This window comes from Salmo salar, chromosome 15 (assembly GCF_965601325.2).
Source record: "Salmo salar chromosome 15, fSalSal1, whole genome shotgun sequence".
In the NCBI taxonomy this organism is placed as follows: Eukaryota; Metazoa; Chordata; class Actinopteri; order Salmoniformes; family Salmonidae; genus Salmo; species Salmo salar.
In genome coordinates, this window is record NC_138305.1 from 47337571 (window position 1) to 47354683 (window position 17113).

Sequence of the window (17113 nt, forward strand, 5' to 3'; positions counted from 1 at the left end):
TAAAGAATGTCACATAAAGCGTACTTCATTTTTCGAGGAGCCAGACATTAGGGATGGACATTTGACCTTTTTGAACTGTTTGAGTACTCGCGCTACTTTTTTTCTTTGAGTACTCTTAATGATAAATAAATAAAAGCTATTTTTAGAACACAATGCCTGCACTGGAATTTTTTGGTGGTGAATTTGTCTACATGCCAAGGTTTCCCATGCTCGGTCTTGGGCACCCAAAGGGGTACACATTTAGTTTTTGTGCTAGCACTACACAGCTGATTCAAATAATCAACTAATCATCAAGCGTTTATAATTTGAACCTTCAGCAGTGTGGCGCTTGTTTGTAGAAGCCTATGGCTGTGCAATGGCGTAGCCTTGTTTTGTTAATTTAGCAGACAAGATGCTCTTATTTCCTGAGCCCTTATCACAGTCAAGACACATTTTATAGTAAAAATAGAACATAAGTGATGCACATCTCCTGTCTGTAACACTTATTCTCAAACAGTGATCATTTGAAACTGGGCTCAATTTGGAGAGCTGAAAAATATTTTTCAGGGGTACAAACCAAAATAGGTCTTCTTTTTGATATACAGACGTTTTGATTTAGTTTATCCTGACTGTTAACAAGTCCACATTGGACACTACATGGGGAGGAATTACGGCCTAGACATGTGTTTGTTGAGTAGGTCTATTCTTAATGATTCTGATGAAAATATGATCTTTGTCTTTATCAAAATAATGGTTTTGCATATTTTCAGTCTGGAACTTGTCTATTTAGGGTGGTTATACCCTAGGCTAACCAATTTTAAATGGCACTAGCGATTTGCAAAGTAGGGTCGTCACTAGTTACCACAGCCACAGTCATAAACAATAAGTCGTTAATCATAAACCCTGCCTGTTTCTACAATTTCTCTTTTTAAAATCAGAGTTTAAACTTAACCCTGAACCACACTGCTGACCTTATGTCCAACCTTTCATGAGTTTTTCTGATAAAGAGACTTTGATTTTGTGACTGGCAGCTAGTGACAACCGCAAAGTAGCTGAAGCGGGAAATTACGCAATTGTTCCAAAATTGCAGCTCATTATTGGAACACATATTTTGCTACTTCAGTCAACCAGTCCATTTTAAATTTGTGATAAAACTGTCATCATCCCATCAGTTAGATATGTTTTTAAGGGCATTTATTTCTGTAGACGCACTCCAGTGTGTAGAGGGAGCGCTCGGAACACAATTGAGTGAGACTCAGAGGGGTAAAGGCTTTTGGGTAGCAGAATGTGTGATGCTTGGCTTAGTTTGTTTTTTCTTGTGTCCTGCAAATGCACAGGTACAAATGGAACACTAGAGTCAAAGTAAATGAACGTTTTGGTCAAGACAACATTTTGACCAAATAGTTTTACAGTATTGGACTTTCTTTAAATTTTTTAAATTTTTTATCTCTGGTTCAATATTGAGTTTTGACGTCTGTTTGAGTACTCGATTAGTCATGCCCACCCCTTCCAGACATTGAGGGGTGGTGGGTGGGTGGGTGTGTGTGTAGCAAGGAGAAAGGGAGGAAGAGGGGTGTATGCTGGGGGCAGCAGGATTTTTCTCTGGAATTAGTCTACCTTTTACCATCTCTGGTCTCATTGGCTAGTCCCAGTCAATAGGGCCCTTGCTGCACCCCCCTTGCTATCACCGGATCATCTCAAAGCAATTCCTCTGGTCTGCCTATAGGTCCGTCTGAGATTCATTACACTGTACATCCCATTCTGGGTGAAAAAACATGACGCAAATCAAAGGTACAGTCGTGGCCAAAAGTTTTGAGAATGACACGAATATTAATTTTCACAAAGTCTGCTGCTTCAGTTTGTATGATGGCAATTTGCATATACTCCAGAATGTTATGAAGAGTGATCAGATGAATTGCAATTAATTGCAAAGTCCCTCTTTGCCATGCAAATGAACTGAATCCCCCCAAAACATTTGCACTGCATTTCAGCCCTGCCACAAAAGGACCAGCTGACATCATGTCAGTGATTCTCTCGTTAACACAGGTGTGAGTGTTGACGAGGACAAGGCTGGAGATCACTCTGTCATGCTGATTGAGTTCAAATAACAGACTGGAAGCTTCAAAAGGAGGGTGGTGCTTGGAATCATTGTTCTTCCTCTGTCAACCATGGTTACCTGCAAGGAAACAAGTGCCGTCATCATTGCTTTGCACAAAAATAGCTTCACAGGCGAGGATATTGCTGCCAGTAAGATTGCACCTAAATCAACCATTTATCGGATCATCAAGAACTTCAAGGAGAGCGGTTCAATTGTTGTGAAGAAGGCTTCAGGGCGCCCAAGAAAGTCCAGCAAGCGCCAGGACTGTATCCTAAAGTTGATTCAGCTGCGGGATCGGGGCACCACCAGTACAGCGCTTGCTCAGGAATGGCAGCAGGCAGGTGTGAGTGCATCTGCACTCAAGAAGCCACTTCTCTCCAGGAAAAACATCAGGGACAGACTGATATTCTGCAAAAGGTCCCCATCAGTCCTGTGTCATGCCAACAGTAAAGCATCCTGAGATCATTCATGTGTGGGGTTGCTTCTCAGCCAAGGGAGTGGACTCACTCACAATTTTGCCTAAGAACGCAGCCATGAATAAAGAATGGTACCAACACATCCTCCGAGACCAACTTCTCCCAACCATCCAGGAACAGTTTGGTGATGAACAATGCCTTTTCCAGCATGATGGAGCACCTTGCCATAAGGAAAAAGTGATAACTAAGTGGCTCGGGGAACAAAACATCGATATTTTGGCTCCATGGCCAGGAAACTCCCCAGACCTTAATCCCATTGAGAACTTGTGGTCAATCCTCAAGAGGCCAGCTGACATCAGGTGGATAAACAAAACCCACAAATTCTGACAAACTCCAAGCATTGATTATGCAAGTATGGGCTGCCATCAGTCAGGATGTGGCCCAGAAGTTAATTGACAGCATGCCAGGAAGGATTGCAGAGGTCTTGAAAAAGAAGGATCAACACTGCAAATATTGACTCTTTGCATCAACTTCATGTAATTGTCCATAAAAGCCTTTGAGACTTATGAAATGCTTGTAATTATACTTCAGTATTCCATAGTAACATCTGACAAAAATATCTAATGTCACTGAAGCAGCAAACTTTGTGGAAAGTAATATTTGTGTCATTCTCAAAACCTTTGACCACGACTGTACAGTTAGGGGTCTGTCTGTTTTGTTGAAGACTACGTATGTCTTCAATGCGCCTTAAAACATCACAATGGATGTAGTCTGACTTATAGTGTGGCTCGCTGAGTTTGTACATCCTATGGAAATGTGCGTTTTATGTTGACGGACAGTTCCCACAAGGTCTAAGCAATGAAAAATCACTGTCTCGCAATCTCCCCCTTCCTGGCTTCCTCACCTTAACCTCGGCTTAGTTCTGTCAGCATTCTTTCTGTGCTGTGCAACATGAGTGTGGTTTGACAGTGGGGCTCCATGTACTGCAAGGCAGCAAGCAAAAAAGGTCACTGCAAGGTCTGTAACTTCATGTTTGCCTCAACACAGACAAAACATGCCTCTCTGGGAGCTGTGTACGACCTCCTGGTGAACCCCTCTGGGTTTGTTTGCTCTCTCCTACAGGCAACTCATTATAGGAGACATTACATACACACAACCTCTTGACCCTTGGCTTGCCCCTTTGTACTGCACAGATTGAAGCCCTTCCAGGGCTAGAGAATACCATGTGTAGATTTCTAATATTTTGCAATTCACCTTTTGTTGTTGTTGTTACTGTGGGGTAGCCTAACTAGTTAGATTTGACTGGCCAATTGCAACCACCTTGCTATAGTGCAGGATTTCTTCAAACTCTACCAATAGGAGATGCCAGCCTTTAAGCAGCCTTGCTTGCAACCAAAAACCCACAAGAGTAAACCTGCAGATCTGTTGATCTCATGTTTGCTTGATTTAGTTACACATTTTAGATGTGGACAGTACAGGGATGTTTTATTTTCCCCTCTTGATAAGAAATTACTATTAATACAAATTATTAAAGTAATTGTCCAGTGTTTCCAGATATCTATGAAGTATGACTTATAATGACTTATAATATGCGTGAAATAGTTTTCCTTACCAACATTTTTGGAATTACATATGTTAAAAGCAGCTTTTCTGTGTTGGAATAGTGTGGGCATATCCCAACAACAGAATGGTATGGGTGTATACTGGTCATAGAAAAATATTTATACTGACATTAGGCTGATTGGCCAGCTCATCCTCCTCAGGAGTATGACATCATACTTTATGAGGAAATAGCAAGCATTTTTTTAATGGTCTTTTTTACAAACAGTTTAGGGTGGTTTTTTTGTGTGTGTTTGTCTTCAATTTATGCTTTGGCCACAAATACAGGATCAGTCAACAACATTTATATGGATATGAGTTAACAGAATAAGAACTTTTGAAATACATTTTCACTGGACAGTTACTTAGCACGTGTATTGATGGTTTAACGGTAGCTCCCCTGGATATAATTTGGTGACCACCAATGGTTGCAATAGGCCTGGAGAGAGACCTTCAAATGAAGAAATCAGAACATGGCTAGCAGCTAGTAAGTTAAACAGAAACAAATAGCCTGGTGGGCCACGGTCGACTGAATGGCCATTTTGTAAACATACTTGCTCCTGTCTTTCATGTCTGTTTGTTTTGGGCTTCTGAACAGTTCACTATGGGCATCTGTTATTTTTTCCCCAGGTGAAATGATACTTGATCGGTAGATCAAAAACATGAAGCTGCATAGTAAAGACAGTTTCAGGTTGTTTTATGTAACTAGCTGCTAGATGGAGCATGTAGGGTTGTGCAGTGGGGAGGAGTGTTCTGTCTGGGCTTCGTCTGCAGAACTGCTGCCTCCTTCCCCCAGCCCTGTGCCTTGAAGTCATTGGATAACATCTTTACCATCTCAGCACAACCACATCAACATGCTATAACCGTCCTGTAATTTGTATAGACGTGCAGAAAATGTATATCTGGAATGCATCCATTTCCATACAGAGTTTGACAGTAGCAGTAGAAACACTTGGCATATTGCTGTGCTAGACAGCACCTGCTGTCTGTTGAAGCCATATTAAATAATGTGAACCTGCATTAACCCCTCTCTCTATCGTACAGATCTTCTGCCAATGCATTCATAAGCTCTTTTCATGGCTAGTCATATCATTCTGATGAACATTGGTGTCATTTAATATAATATCATTGGGTTGCAGTCAAGGGGCAGGATTTCAACAACCAGAGGATTAGGACAAATAAAGCTCTGCAAGGCTCAGCAACGGTTCTCTTTATTTTTTAGCCTAGCACTAATGTTAATCATGGTGATCATAGTGTAGTTATAGTACTATATTATAATTTTTAGGCCTACCAATGGAAATCTGAAATTTCCCTCATTCCTTGAATATACCTGATTTAGTTTGGTCCAACAGCAGAACACCCAACCTGTGAACCACCTTGATTATTATTTAATTTTACACAATGGGTGGTTCTAATCCTGAATGCTGATTGGTTAAAACTGCATTCCAGCCGGTGTCTTTTCCACAAGATACCACCGGCTAAATCTATAACGTTAAAATGCCTATTTACTCTGTTCCATCTGACTGCGCAATCCACTGCCTCATCAGCCCAGCCAGGCAATTTGTAAACTTGATCTCCACTATAAAAACACTTAGTTTTCTACAGCGGAGGTTTGGATAAACCTTGCTGTCTGTCTCTCTGACATTCGATCTCCAGCTGTCCCATAGTAATGAACGTGTCGGGATGAGACAGACAGGCAGGCAGCTTTTCCTAGCCATTCGAAGTCATTGAATCAGCTGGCATAATTTTTTATGGATATATATATACACAAAGAAATATCAATTGAAAAAAGAAAATGAAATGAAGTGCAGCTAGTTTGTAGTCTTCCCAGCTTCAGTTTGAAGTGATTGTGTTAGCTGTGTTGTTGGCTAGCTCCTCTGAACAACAGTGTCCTGATGAGAGCACATTTTCTACGACCGGCGAAATCGCGCCTCATTAGCTCATTGTTATGGATGCATCCAAATAAATGTCACTAGGAAACAGCTTAAACAAATGCAGCTACTGTTCTGGCTGCACTGTTTGACATGACTGTAAGTTAGCTGTAGTTGGCTAGCTAGCAAGCAAGGGATAACAATGTTGCCAGCCAATATGGCAGTGGAACATTTAGAACGAAGACCTGTGTCGCGTCCATAGATACAGAACAAAAAGACTGAACGACTGAGTTGCATCTCTGGCAACCAAACCAATAGAATGAACGACCAGCTGGCTTGGGTAGCAACTCTAGTTTTGTCGGGACTATATCTTGTGGAATGACGAAATAGTATGAATACATTTATCAAAATAATTATTTTAATGAAAATATGTTGATCTTTATTTGAATATGTTGGTAACTCGTTGTATAAAAGTGATAATGCCATTGAAGCCGGTGTTTGGAGGATATATTGGCACGGTTTGCCTCCCCTCGACTTTGTCTCGGGCCTAACAACACCCATGCCAATGTATCCTCCAAACACTGGCTTCGAGGGCGTTCATTATCACTTAAACGTATTAAATGATCCTATATGGCATTGCACAAAGTAGGCTATATATCCAAGGGACAATTTTGAAGCAATATTTCCACTGTTGATAGATATGGAGGGATATGTGGGGGTGGTAGCCATAACAAGGTAGAACGATTTGACAGCTGCTAAACGGTCTGCATAGATCTGTGTCTTGGTGCCATCTGAGTAAGGACCCGGTCTTTTAATTTAACCAATAAGGCACGAGGAGGTGTGGTATATGGCCAATATACCACGGCTAAAGGCTGTTCTTATGTACGACGCAATGCGGAGTGCCTGGACACAGCCCTTAGCTGTGGTATATTGGCAATATATCAGAAACTCCCGAGGTGCCTTATTGCTCTTATAAACTGCTTACCAACGTAATTTAGAGCAGTAAAAAGAAATATACGGTCTGATATACCACGGCTGTCAGCCAATCAGCATTCAGGGTTCGAACCACCCAGTTTATAATAACAAATACCAGACACTGGTTCAGTAGGGTGCAACGCTACAGAAAATACAGATAGAAATAGCAACACTACATGAATTTGTCCTTATTCATGTGTAGAAAAACTGTAATTACTCTAACATTGTATTTTGTTACATAGTGATTTAGTAATTGCTTTGTAACTGTATAGTAAATGACTTGAGCTGTTTTTCTGGAATAATAACTGATTGCCATTTGAAGTCCTTGTTTCTTTGTCTCTTAATGTCGCTTTATCACTGCCTGTGGTGTGTTAATATTTGCAGCATTGAAGAATGTGTAATAGGGTGTACTAGTTCAAATCCAGCCTGTCTCTTTGTCTTACTCCAATAGGTAACCAGTGCTGGCTGAAACCTTCCCCAGCACTAGACCCTTCTGATTTGAGTGAAGGGGACCAGAGTGTCTTCTCCTTCTGTGGGACTCCCTCAGTGGACAGAACCTCCCCCTTACCCCCATTCCTCCGCAGACCACCATGGGCGAAGTAGTCATTGTGAAGGAGGGATGGCTTCACAAACGAGGTAAATACATAGTCCCTACATCTCCCCCACCCTCTTACCTAAGGCTTTGGAAATCACACAATCTTCCATTGATTCTTCCTCTGTTTTGATATGAAATAAATGTAGATTTCTTTGTAGATTTTTCTGGTTATTTTTGCATCCTTTTCAATTAGCCAACCTGTTGTCTTTTGACCTAAATGGACAGATAAAGTCATCCCAGTATCACAGATTTCTGAGATTGCTTCCTGTTGTTTCAGCTCCATTCATAGATAACCAGGTCTACAATGCAAGTGATGCAATGTTTATGGTCCTCAATATTGTTTACGGTCTATAAGAATGTTTACTGCTCTGAAGTATTTAATGGCCCCTACGAATGTTCATGGTCTATAAAATGTTTGTTCCCAACACCTAAGGCCTGTGAATACATTATCATAACAAACCTGTTAGTGTACACACACTAGTAGAGGTTATATCAGGACTTAGGTGGGTGAAACAAAATATTTGCCCTTTTCTGGATAGAAATGCACTATTAACTTCAAAGGGTTGTTTTTCAACCTTTTCTATTGTTTTGGGTTAGTCTGTGTGTAGGTTGAACTCTGGGTCTCTGCTGTGACCCAAGCCAAACCTCGTGCATGTTTTCCACTTGCACCTGCTTCACCTTTGACCCTTTCTGTGTTCTATAAACAAAGAGGATGACACCCCCCCACTGTATGACTGAACTGTCGCCAGCGCATGCCGCCTCACCTCGACACAGCTGTAGCCACGGGGAAGAACGGATTGCAAAATGAAGGAGTTCAGAGAATGACTGACAATGACAAACGATGGTTTCAGCCACTTATGTTTGTTTTCACATATGAAATCCTCTAATTGCCTACACTGGATATTTCTGAGTGAATTCTGTTATTGGGTTGTGTACAAAACCCTTTTCAATCACAGAGGCGCAACTTAACTTTCTGCAATGGAGCAGGGATAAGGGTGTGGTGGAGGGCGACAGCAGCAGTAAGACTCCTACACACTCTGTGGAAGTTGGACGGTCGAGGAGTTTGCAAGGCCAATGGGTTATTACGGGAGAATCCTCCCTCCCTCCAGCCTCGGACAGTCGGACAGTGTAGCGCCGTGTCTAGGAGTTTGGGGGTCATCCCAGTTCAGCTATGCAGACAGACACCACCCGGAATGGCTCTGGGCCCTGTTCAAAAGGAAGGCAGCCGATGCTGGATTTGTGCCGCTTAGTGTGGCGGCGAGCCTGTTTTGCCCACAAGGGATTTGGGGGGAGATGTTTTTTTCTCTCTCGATGTGGCCATGGTGACATCACCCATGGGAAACCATGAAGGCTGCAGGGTGGTGCTGTCAGGCTCTTTCAGCTCAGGGTGCATTTTTAAAATGCTCATGCTTTTCCCACCTGTCACTCTCAAACTTTATACAACAACTTTAGTTTAGGAGGGTCATGCTCATTCAAGCGCTGTATACCAGCCACCTAATTTAAACATGCCAATGTGCATCATGTCTCCTCTGTATGGTTGACAATATGCTGAACTGGTTTGTATGTAATGGAAGCAAGGTATATAAATGTAGCCTGAATGACCCGATTATGCCAGGTTTCTTGCTTTCAAGTGAGTCAACTAGTTGGGTTTAAGTGAATATTGAAGGGCATTGGTTCCATCACTGCCGACCGAGTTTGGACTTTCCCACTATTCCAGGGATAATCAAAAGCCACGGATGGATGCTAGGGCGACCTCCATGGGACCCTTCACATTGAAACACGGATGGATGCTAGGGCGACCTCCATGGGACCCTTCACATTGAAACACGGATGGATGCTAGGGCGACCTCCATGGGACTCTTCACATTGAAACACGGATGGATGCTAGGGCGACCTCCATGGGACTCTTCACATTGAAACACGGATGGATGCTAGGGCGACCTCCATGGGACTCTTCACATTGAAACACGGATGGATGCTAGGGCGACCTCCATGGGACCCTTCACATTGAAACAAGGATGGATGCTAGGGCGACCTCCATGGGACTCTTCACATTGAAACACGGATGGATGCTAGGGCGACCTCCATGGGACTCTTCACATTGAAACACGGATGGATGCTAGGGCGACCTCCATGGGACCCTTCACATTGAAACACGGATGGATGCTAGGGCGACCTCCATGGGACTCTTCACATTGAAACACGGATGGATGCTAGGGCGACCTCCATGGGACTCTTCACATTGAAACACGGATGGATGCTAGGGCGACCTCCATGGGACTCTTCACATTGAAACACGGATGGATGCTAGGGCGACCTCCATGGGACCCTTCACATTGAAACACGGATGGATGCTAGGGCGACCTCCATGGGACCCTTCACATTGAAACACGGATGGATGCTAGGGCGACCTCCATGGGACTCTTCACATTGAAACACGGATGGATGCTAGGGCGACCTCCATGGGACCCTTCACATTGAAACACGGATGGATGCTAGGGCGACCTCCATGGGACTCTTCACATTGAAACACGGATGGATGCTAGGGCGACCTCCATGGGACTCTTCACATTGAAACACGGATGGATGCTAGGGCGACCTCCATGGGACTCTTCACATTGAAACACGGATGGATGCTAGGGCGACCTCCATGGGACCCTTCACATTGAAACACGGATGGATGCTAGGGCGACCTCCATGGGACTCTTCACATTGAAACACGGATGGATGCTAGGGCGACCTCCATGGGACCCTTCACATTGAAACACGGATGGATGCTAGGGCGACCTCCATGGGACTCTTCACATTGAAACACGGCAGGGGCTCCAACCAAGGTGTTAGTCAACCATTGGAAAAGCCTGCTCCGAGGAAAACATCTGGACTCCCTGGAACACATCTACCTTTCCCTTTTTTGTTGCCAATATCTCAGCATGGCTAGGAGTCCTCTGATTCCAAGCAAATGAGTCATACACGGGGTAGGAGAAAAATGTGGTTTGGAGGTGACTCCTCGACTCAAGATTCACAACTGGAAAGGCTTATTCTTAAATCCCAGCCTCAGCCTAAATACTGTTTAGTGTCCTGGCAGCTGGTTGGTTCCTGATATGGCAAAGTAGCCACACCCTTTAGCCTGCGGCTATGTGGCTTGCGATGGTGTGCCACTCTTGCCTGATCAAAGCATTCCGTTCGCAAACGTTGCAGAGGAGACGGGTACACCGGGATCAGTCTGTGGAGATTGGCAGTTACAGTAGGTGCAGAGGATTTGTAGGGTGGGGGGAGGGTGGTCATGTGTCAGCCAGGCTAACCAGTACCTTCCTTACCAAAAGCCTCCTCAGACCCAGTGTGGTTGAGCACAGTACGGGGTCAGGTGAGGCATATTGAGGAGTGGCTGCAAGGCAGAGATATACTGGTGGTGGTGTCTCCTCTTAAAACTTACATATGGATGAGAAATAAGTGCTGAGTTATCAAAGGGACACACACAGCACTTACTGTACCACATTGTTGTTACCAAGGCCTAGCATAAGGTTCATAGTTGCTTGCAAATGGGACCGCTGACCAGAAGACTACTGGAGCACTCTGTCGTCTGTGCTTGTGCTTGAATGGAAGAGGTCAGAGACAGGTATGACATCTGACTGATGTTTTGACCCACTTGTCTATCTCAAAGTATAGACAGGAACTGTCTACCCTCGCATTCATTCTGCTCACAAGCTATTTGCATGCCATACTCTTTTCACAGTTATATATATATATATATATACATGGATGATTGCTCCCCCAATAAAGGTGGCGGTACTTAGTTTGAGTTGCTTCTGTTGTATCTATCCACATGCATACAACACAATAGTGTACAGTGTTTGCCTCTTTTAGAAGAAACTGCCTATTCGAGGGGCCTGGTTACCACACTGTAGGCTGAGCTGAATTAGATTAGGCCTTTGTGTGTGTGTGGGTGTGTCCCCGAGTGGGCGTGTATCAGAGCGAGTGTGTGTGTGTGTGTGTTTCCGAGTGTGTATGTGTGGGGGAGGTACAGGAGGAAGTGGATTCTTATTATAAGCCACACAGTTCCTTTGAAACCACATCCTCCTCCTATCCCAGACTGCACTGGTATCTCTTATCTTCCCTGTCACTACAACACCATGCTCAGCCACTGTTGACTTATGTTAGCTGTCATAGAATTGCTATTGCGCCATCCACCATATAAGAGAAAAACTGGGCCCTACCACAACCCTCACTGCCACACCCTCACATCCCCTCATCAGCAGTACCACAGCTTCTCATAGTGAACCTCCCAGAATTCACACACTCAGCACAAGAGGTCAGTAACCAGACCCAGTGCAACTCCTCACATTCTCCTCGTCAGATGGGTCTGACCAGACCTCCCTTAGATCCTCACATCCCAGTGCCAGTGGAGACATGCTGGGACCCTCAGGAGAGAGGAAGACAAGGAAAGGCCACCTGTGGTCACCACCCCACTGCACTCCAAAGAACATCACTCCAGACACCACAGCCCACAACAGCAGCACGCAGTCAGAGCACCCTATGGCTTTTATTTTGTGACTCCAATGACACATTTCTCAGAGAAACTGCTTTTCCCTGGCATGTAGTGCTTATTGATTAACCAAATGTTTTTTCCGTATATTAAACAGCCAATTGACCGACGTCTGATTAATTACTTGAGCTCCATTTAGGTTTTTTTGTGAGCCCAACGCGCCATTTCTCTGGAGAGAAATCAAATCATTCACGAGATAAATTAAGTCAAGAACTATGTGGGACACTGGGCCGAAGGGAGTTGTTTTACTTGAGCAAATATTCAACCAAGTTCAGCAAATAAACGTGGCAATTAACTACACTAACCATAATCCATTGCGCCTGTTCTTTTCTGGCTTGGACACAGATGGATACACTTTTACGGCTGCTACGTTAGGTTAGATACACACACACACACACACCACATACGCCGGCACATGAGAGGAATGTAGACAACACAACAATGAGAGGAAGGGATAGAGAGTTCATTAAAGGATGACTTATAGTAGTAAAATAATTTATAGTAAAATGATTGTCAGACCATTCTGCAGCGTACTTAGGCAGGCTAGCCTAGCTAAATAGGATGACTAAAGACAGTATCGTATGGGGAGAACAGAGATGATGTTAGATGGTTGGTTGGCTAGCTGCTAGTGCCTGAGCAGAGATGAGATGATTACTTTAAGGAATTAAAAATTATAAAGTCATCAAATAAAACTAAGTAATATACACAATTGAAATATATTTTATTTAATAGTAATTTCACTATTTTTGGCTTTGTTATTTCCATGAAAAAGCACTAATCATTTTAATTTAATTATTTCATTATTAATTTAATGTTAAAAAAAAATGCGGAAACCGTGATTGGTTTTTTAATAATCGAACTGAAACCGAACCGACCTTAAAAAGCACTAAAAGTTCAGCACTACTGGCATGTCCGTCTGTCAAGCAACACATTAAATGGGGTCAAACGTAATAAAATTCACACAGCTACTAATGATTTGATAGAAATGAGAAGACATGTAGATCCTGCAATGCAGCAAGTGGCAGCCAGAGTTGCAGATGGATTTCCTAACACAAAATCACTGTGTCCACCCTGTTGTTACGTGGAGATGTGCCCTTCCACATTATTCAGAGCAACAATGCTGAGCTGGCTATAGGCTGTGCTCTCTTTGACAATGTTTACCTAGCGAACCACTGTGACATTCACCCCCAGCTGATGTACAACCTAGTACACTTGATCAAACAGGGTGTCAAGGTGTTTGCTAGAAAACTGAAATAAACTGCTCTGGGACAAAGCAAAAACCAAAAATAAGAGGAACTTTGCCATACATCCTCCAAGATCAAGACCACCAGCCCCCACCCAGAGAAACCAGCACCACCCTGCAGCATCGGGCCCCACCAAGAGAAACAAGCACCACCTTGCACCATCGGGTCCCACCAAGAGAAACAAGCACCACCCTGCAGCATCGGGTCCCACCAAGAGAAACAAGCACCACCCTGCACCATCAAGCCCCACCCAGAGAAACCAGCACCACCCTGCAGCATTGGGCCCCACCAAGAGAAACAAGCACCACCCTGCACCATCGGGCCCCACCCAGAGAAACCAGCACCACCCTGCAGCATCGGGCCCCACCAAGAGAAACCACCACCACCCTGCACCATCGGGCCCCACCCAGAGCGGCCAGCTCCACCCTGCACCATCGGACCCCATCCAGAGCAGCCAGCTCCACCCTGCACCAACGGGCCCCATCCAGAGCGGCCAACACCACCCTGCACCATCGGGCCCCATCCAGAGCAGCCAGCTCCACCCTGCACCATCGGTCCCCATCCAGAGCGGCCAGCTCCACCCTGCACCATCGGTCCCCATCCGGAGCGGCCAGCTCCACCCTACACCATCGGACCCCATCCAGAGCGGCCAACACCACCCTGCACCATCGGGCCCCATCCAGAGCAGCCAGCTCCACCCTGCACCATCGGACCCCATCCAGAGCGGCCAGCTCCACCCTGCACCATCGGACCCCATCCAGATTGGACGTTACCCCACTACCCCCATGCTTACAGGACAACACCCCAATCAGAAGGGACCAATAGTCCAGAAGTGGAACCAAGAATAGAGCAACGTGCTGCAGCCGAGCTAAACCAGGCATCTGCTGAACATAATCTCCTCAAAAATCAATTAATTCCGTTTGTTATTATCATAAATAGAATTATTAGAAATACATCCCATTTATCATTGAGTTCAGTTTTATATAAGCTACCCCGGAAAGGGTTAAAGTTAGCTCATATAAATATATCCAGCCTCATGAGATGAGTAATTTGCTAATCTAAGATAATATTAATATATTAGCCATTTCTGAGGCTGACAGCAGCTTTGATACAGCAGTAGAAATACAAGGATATAACATATACTGAATGAAAATATAAATGCAACATACAATAATTTCAAAGATTGTACTGAGTTACAGTTCATATAAGGAAACCAGTCAATTGAAATAAATTCATTAGGCCCTAATCTATGGATTTTACATGACTGGGAATACAGATATTCATATGTTGGTCACAGATACCTTGAAGAAAAAGAAAACAGGTAGGGGCTTGGATTAGAAAACCAGTCAGTATCTGGTGTGACCACCATTTGCCTCATGCAGCGCGACACATCTCCTTCACATAGAGTTGATCAGGCTGTTGATTGTGGCCTGTGGAATGTTTTGGGATATTGGCGGGACCTGGAACACGCTGTCGTACATGTCGATCCAGAGCATCGCAAACATCCTCAATGTGTGACATGTCTGGTGAGTATGCAGGCCATGTAAGAACTGGGACATTTTCAGCTTCCAGGAATTGTGTACAGATCCTTGGGATATGGGGCCATGCATTATCATGCTGAAACATGAGGTGATGGTGGTGGATGAATGGGCCTCAGGATCTCATCATGATATCTCTGTGCGCATTCAAATGGCCATCGATAAAATGCAATTGTGTTGGTTGTCCTTAGCTTATGCCTGCCCATACCATCACCCCACCGCCACCATGGTTGCACTCTGTTCACAACATTCACATCAGCAAACCGCTCGCCCACACGATGCCATCTGCCCGATAAAGTTGAAACCTGGGATTCATCCGTGAAGATCACACTTCTCCACAGTGCCAGTGGAGGTGAGCATTTGCCCCACTGAAGTCGGTTAAGACGCCGAACTGCAGTCAGGTCAAGACCCTAGTGAGTACAATGAGCACGCAGGTGAGCTTCCCTGAGACAGTTTCTTACAGTTTGTGCAGAAATTCTTCGGTTGTGCCAAATTCTCTAAAACGTTGGAGGCGGCTTATGGTAGAGAAATTAACATTCAATTATCTGGCAACAGTTCTGCTGGACGTTCCTGCAGTCAGCATGCCAATTGTACACTCCCTCAACTTGAGACATCTCTGGCATTGTGTTGTGTGACAAAACTGCACATTTTAGAGTGGCCTTTTATTGTCCCCAGCACAAGGTGCATCTGTGTAATGATGATGCTGTTTAATCAGCTTCTTGATATGCCACATCTGGCAGGTGGATGGATTATCATGGCAAAGGAGAAATGCTCACTAACAGGGATGTAAACACATTTCTGCACAAAATTAGAGAAATAAGCTTTTTGTGCGTATGGAACATTTCTGGGAACTTTTATTTCAGCTCATGAAACATGGGACCAATACTTTACATGTTGCGTTTTTATATTTTTGTTCAGTGTATATTGAAAAGACAGGAATGTCTAGGGGGGAGGTGTTGCTGTATATATTCAGAGCCATATTCCTGTAAAGCTCAGAGAGGATCTCATGACAAATGAAGTAGAAGTGCTGTGATGCAGATTCACCTGCTACTCCTGAAGCCTCTTATTTTAGGGTGCTGCTATAGGCCACCAAGTACAAATTGTCAGTATCTGGAGAATATGTGTGTGATGTTAGATAAGGTCTCTGATGCAAACAGAACATTTTCTACCTAAAAATGGTAAAGCACCCTTTGCTGGCTGTAACAGCTGCCTGTTCATAGTAAACTGTTGGAGAGTGTTGTGTTAGAACAAATACAATGCTAACTACAGACGCTCAGCATGCATATAGGGAAGGGCACCTAACTTGTACTGCATTGATTCAGATGACTGATGATTGACCAAAATAAATGGATAATAAGATGATAGTTGGAGCTGTATTGCTAGATTTCAGTGTTCCGTTTGTTATTGATCCTCATTTGTTATTAAAAAAACTATGGCTTTAGATCACCTGTCATCACATGGTTGGAGAGTTACTTATCCAATATAACTCAGTATTCTTTAATGGAAGCTTCTCTAACATCAGATATGTACAGTGTCAGGTCGTTGTCCTGTTGGAAGGTGAACCTTCGCCCCAGTCTGAGAGCAGGTTTTCATCAAGGATCTCTGTACTTTGCTCTGTTCATCTTTGCCTCAATCCTGACTAGTCTCCCAGTCCCTGCCGCTGAAAAACATCCCCACAGTCTGATGCTACCTCCACCATGCTTCACTGTAGGGATGGTGCCATGTTTCCTCCAGACGTGACGCTTGGCATTCAGGCCAAAGAGTTCAATCTTGGTTTCATTAGACCAAAGAATCTTGTTTCTCATGGTCTGAGAGTCTTTAGGTGCCTTTTGGCAAACTCCAAGCATGCTGTCATGTGCCTTTTTACTGAGGAGTGGCTTCCGTCTGGCCACTCTAGCATAAAGGCCTAATTGGTGGAGTGCTGCAGAGATGGTTGTCCTTCTGGAAGGTTCTCCCATCTTCTCTGTATATATAAAAATAAAATATTTGTAGGATTAGAAATGATGCAGACAATTACATTGATCTCCAATATTAAAGCTGATCTAGCCCCCCAAATAAATAAATAATAATACATGCATGATAGTCAATTTCTCAACCATGAAAGACTGACTACTTCTCTATTTTTTAAGATGTATTTGTGTGTTGAAAATGCCTAATCACATGCATAATCTATTTGCATACACTTCAAACAGACATACTGTACCTACCCCACCAGACATGCCACTATGGGTTTCTTCACTGTACCCAAACCAAAA

At 43.9% G+C, this 17113-nt stretch overlaps 1 protein-coding gene across 2 annotated transcripts in view; it reads left to right on the plus strand.

Moving 5' to 3' along the window:
- LOC106571474 (RAC-alpha serine/threonine-protein kinase) overlaps positions 1-17113 on the plus strand; it is a 37463-nt gene that overhangs the window by 5573 nt on the left and 14777 nt on the right. For both annotated transcript variants that reach the window (XM_014144624.3, XM_014144625.3), the window contains exon 2: positions 7390-7574. In XM_014144624.3, the coding sequence (XP_014000099.1) occupies positions 7529-7574 (46 nt within the window). In that variant the 5' untranslated portion in view covers positions 7390-7528. The remainder of the gene's footprint in view (positions 1-7389; positions 7575-17113) is intronic.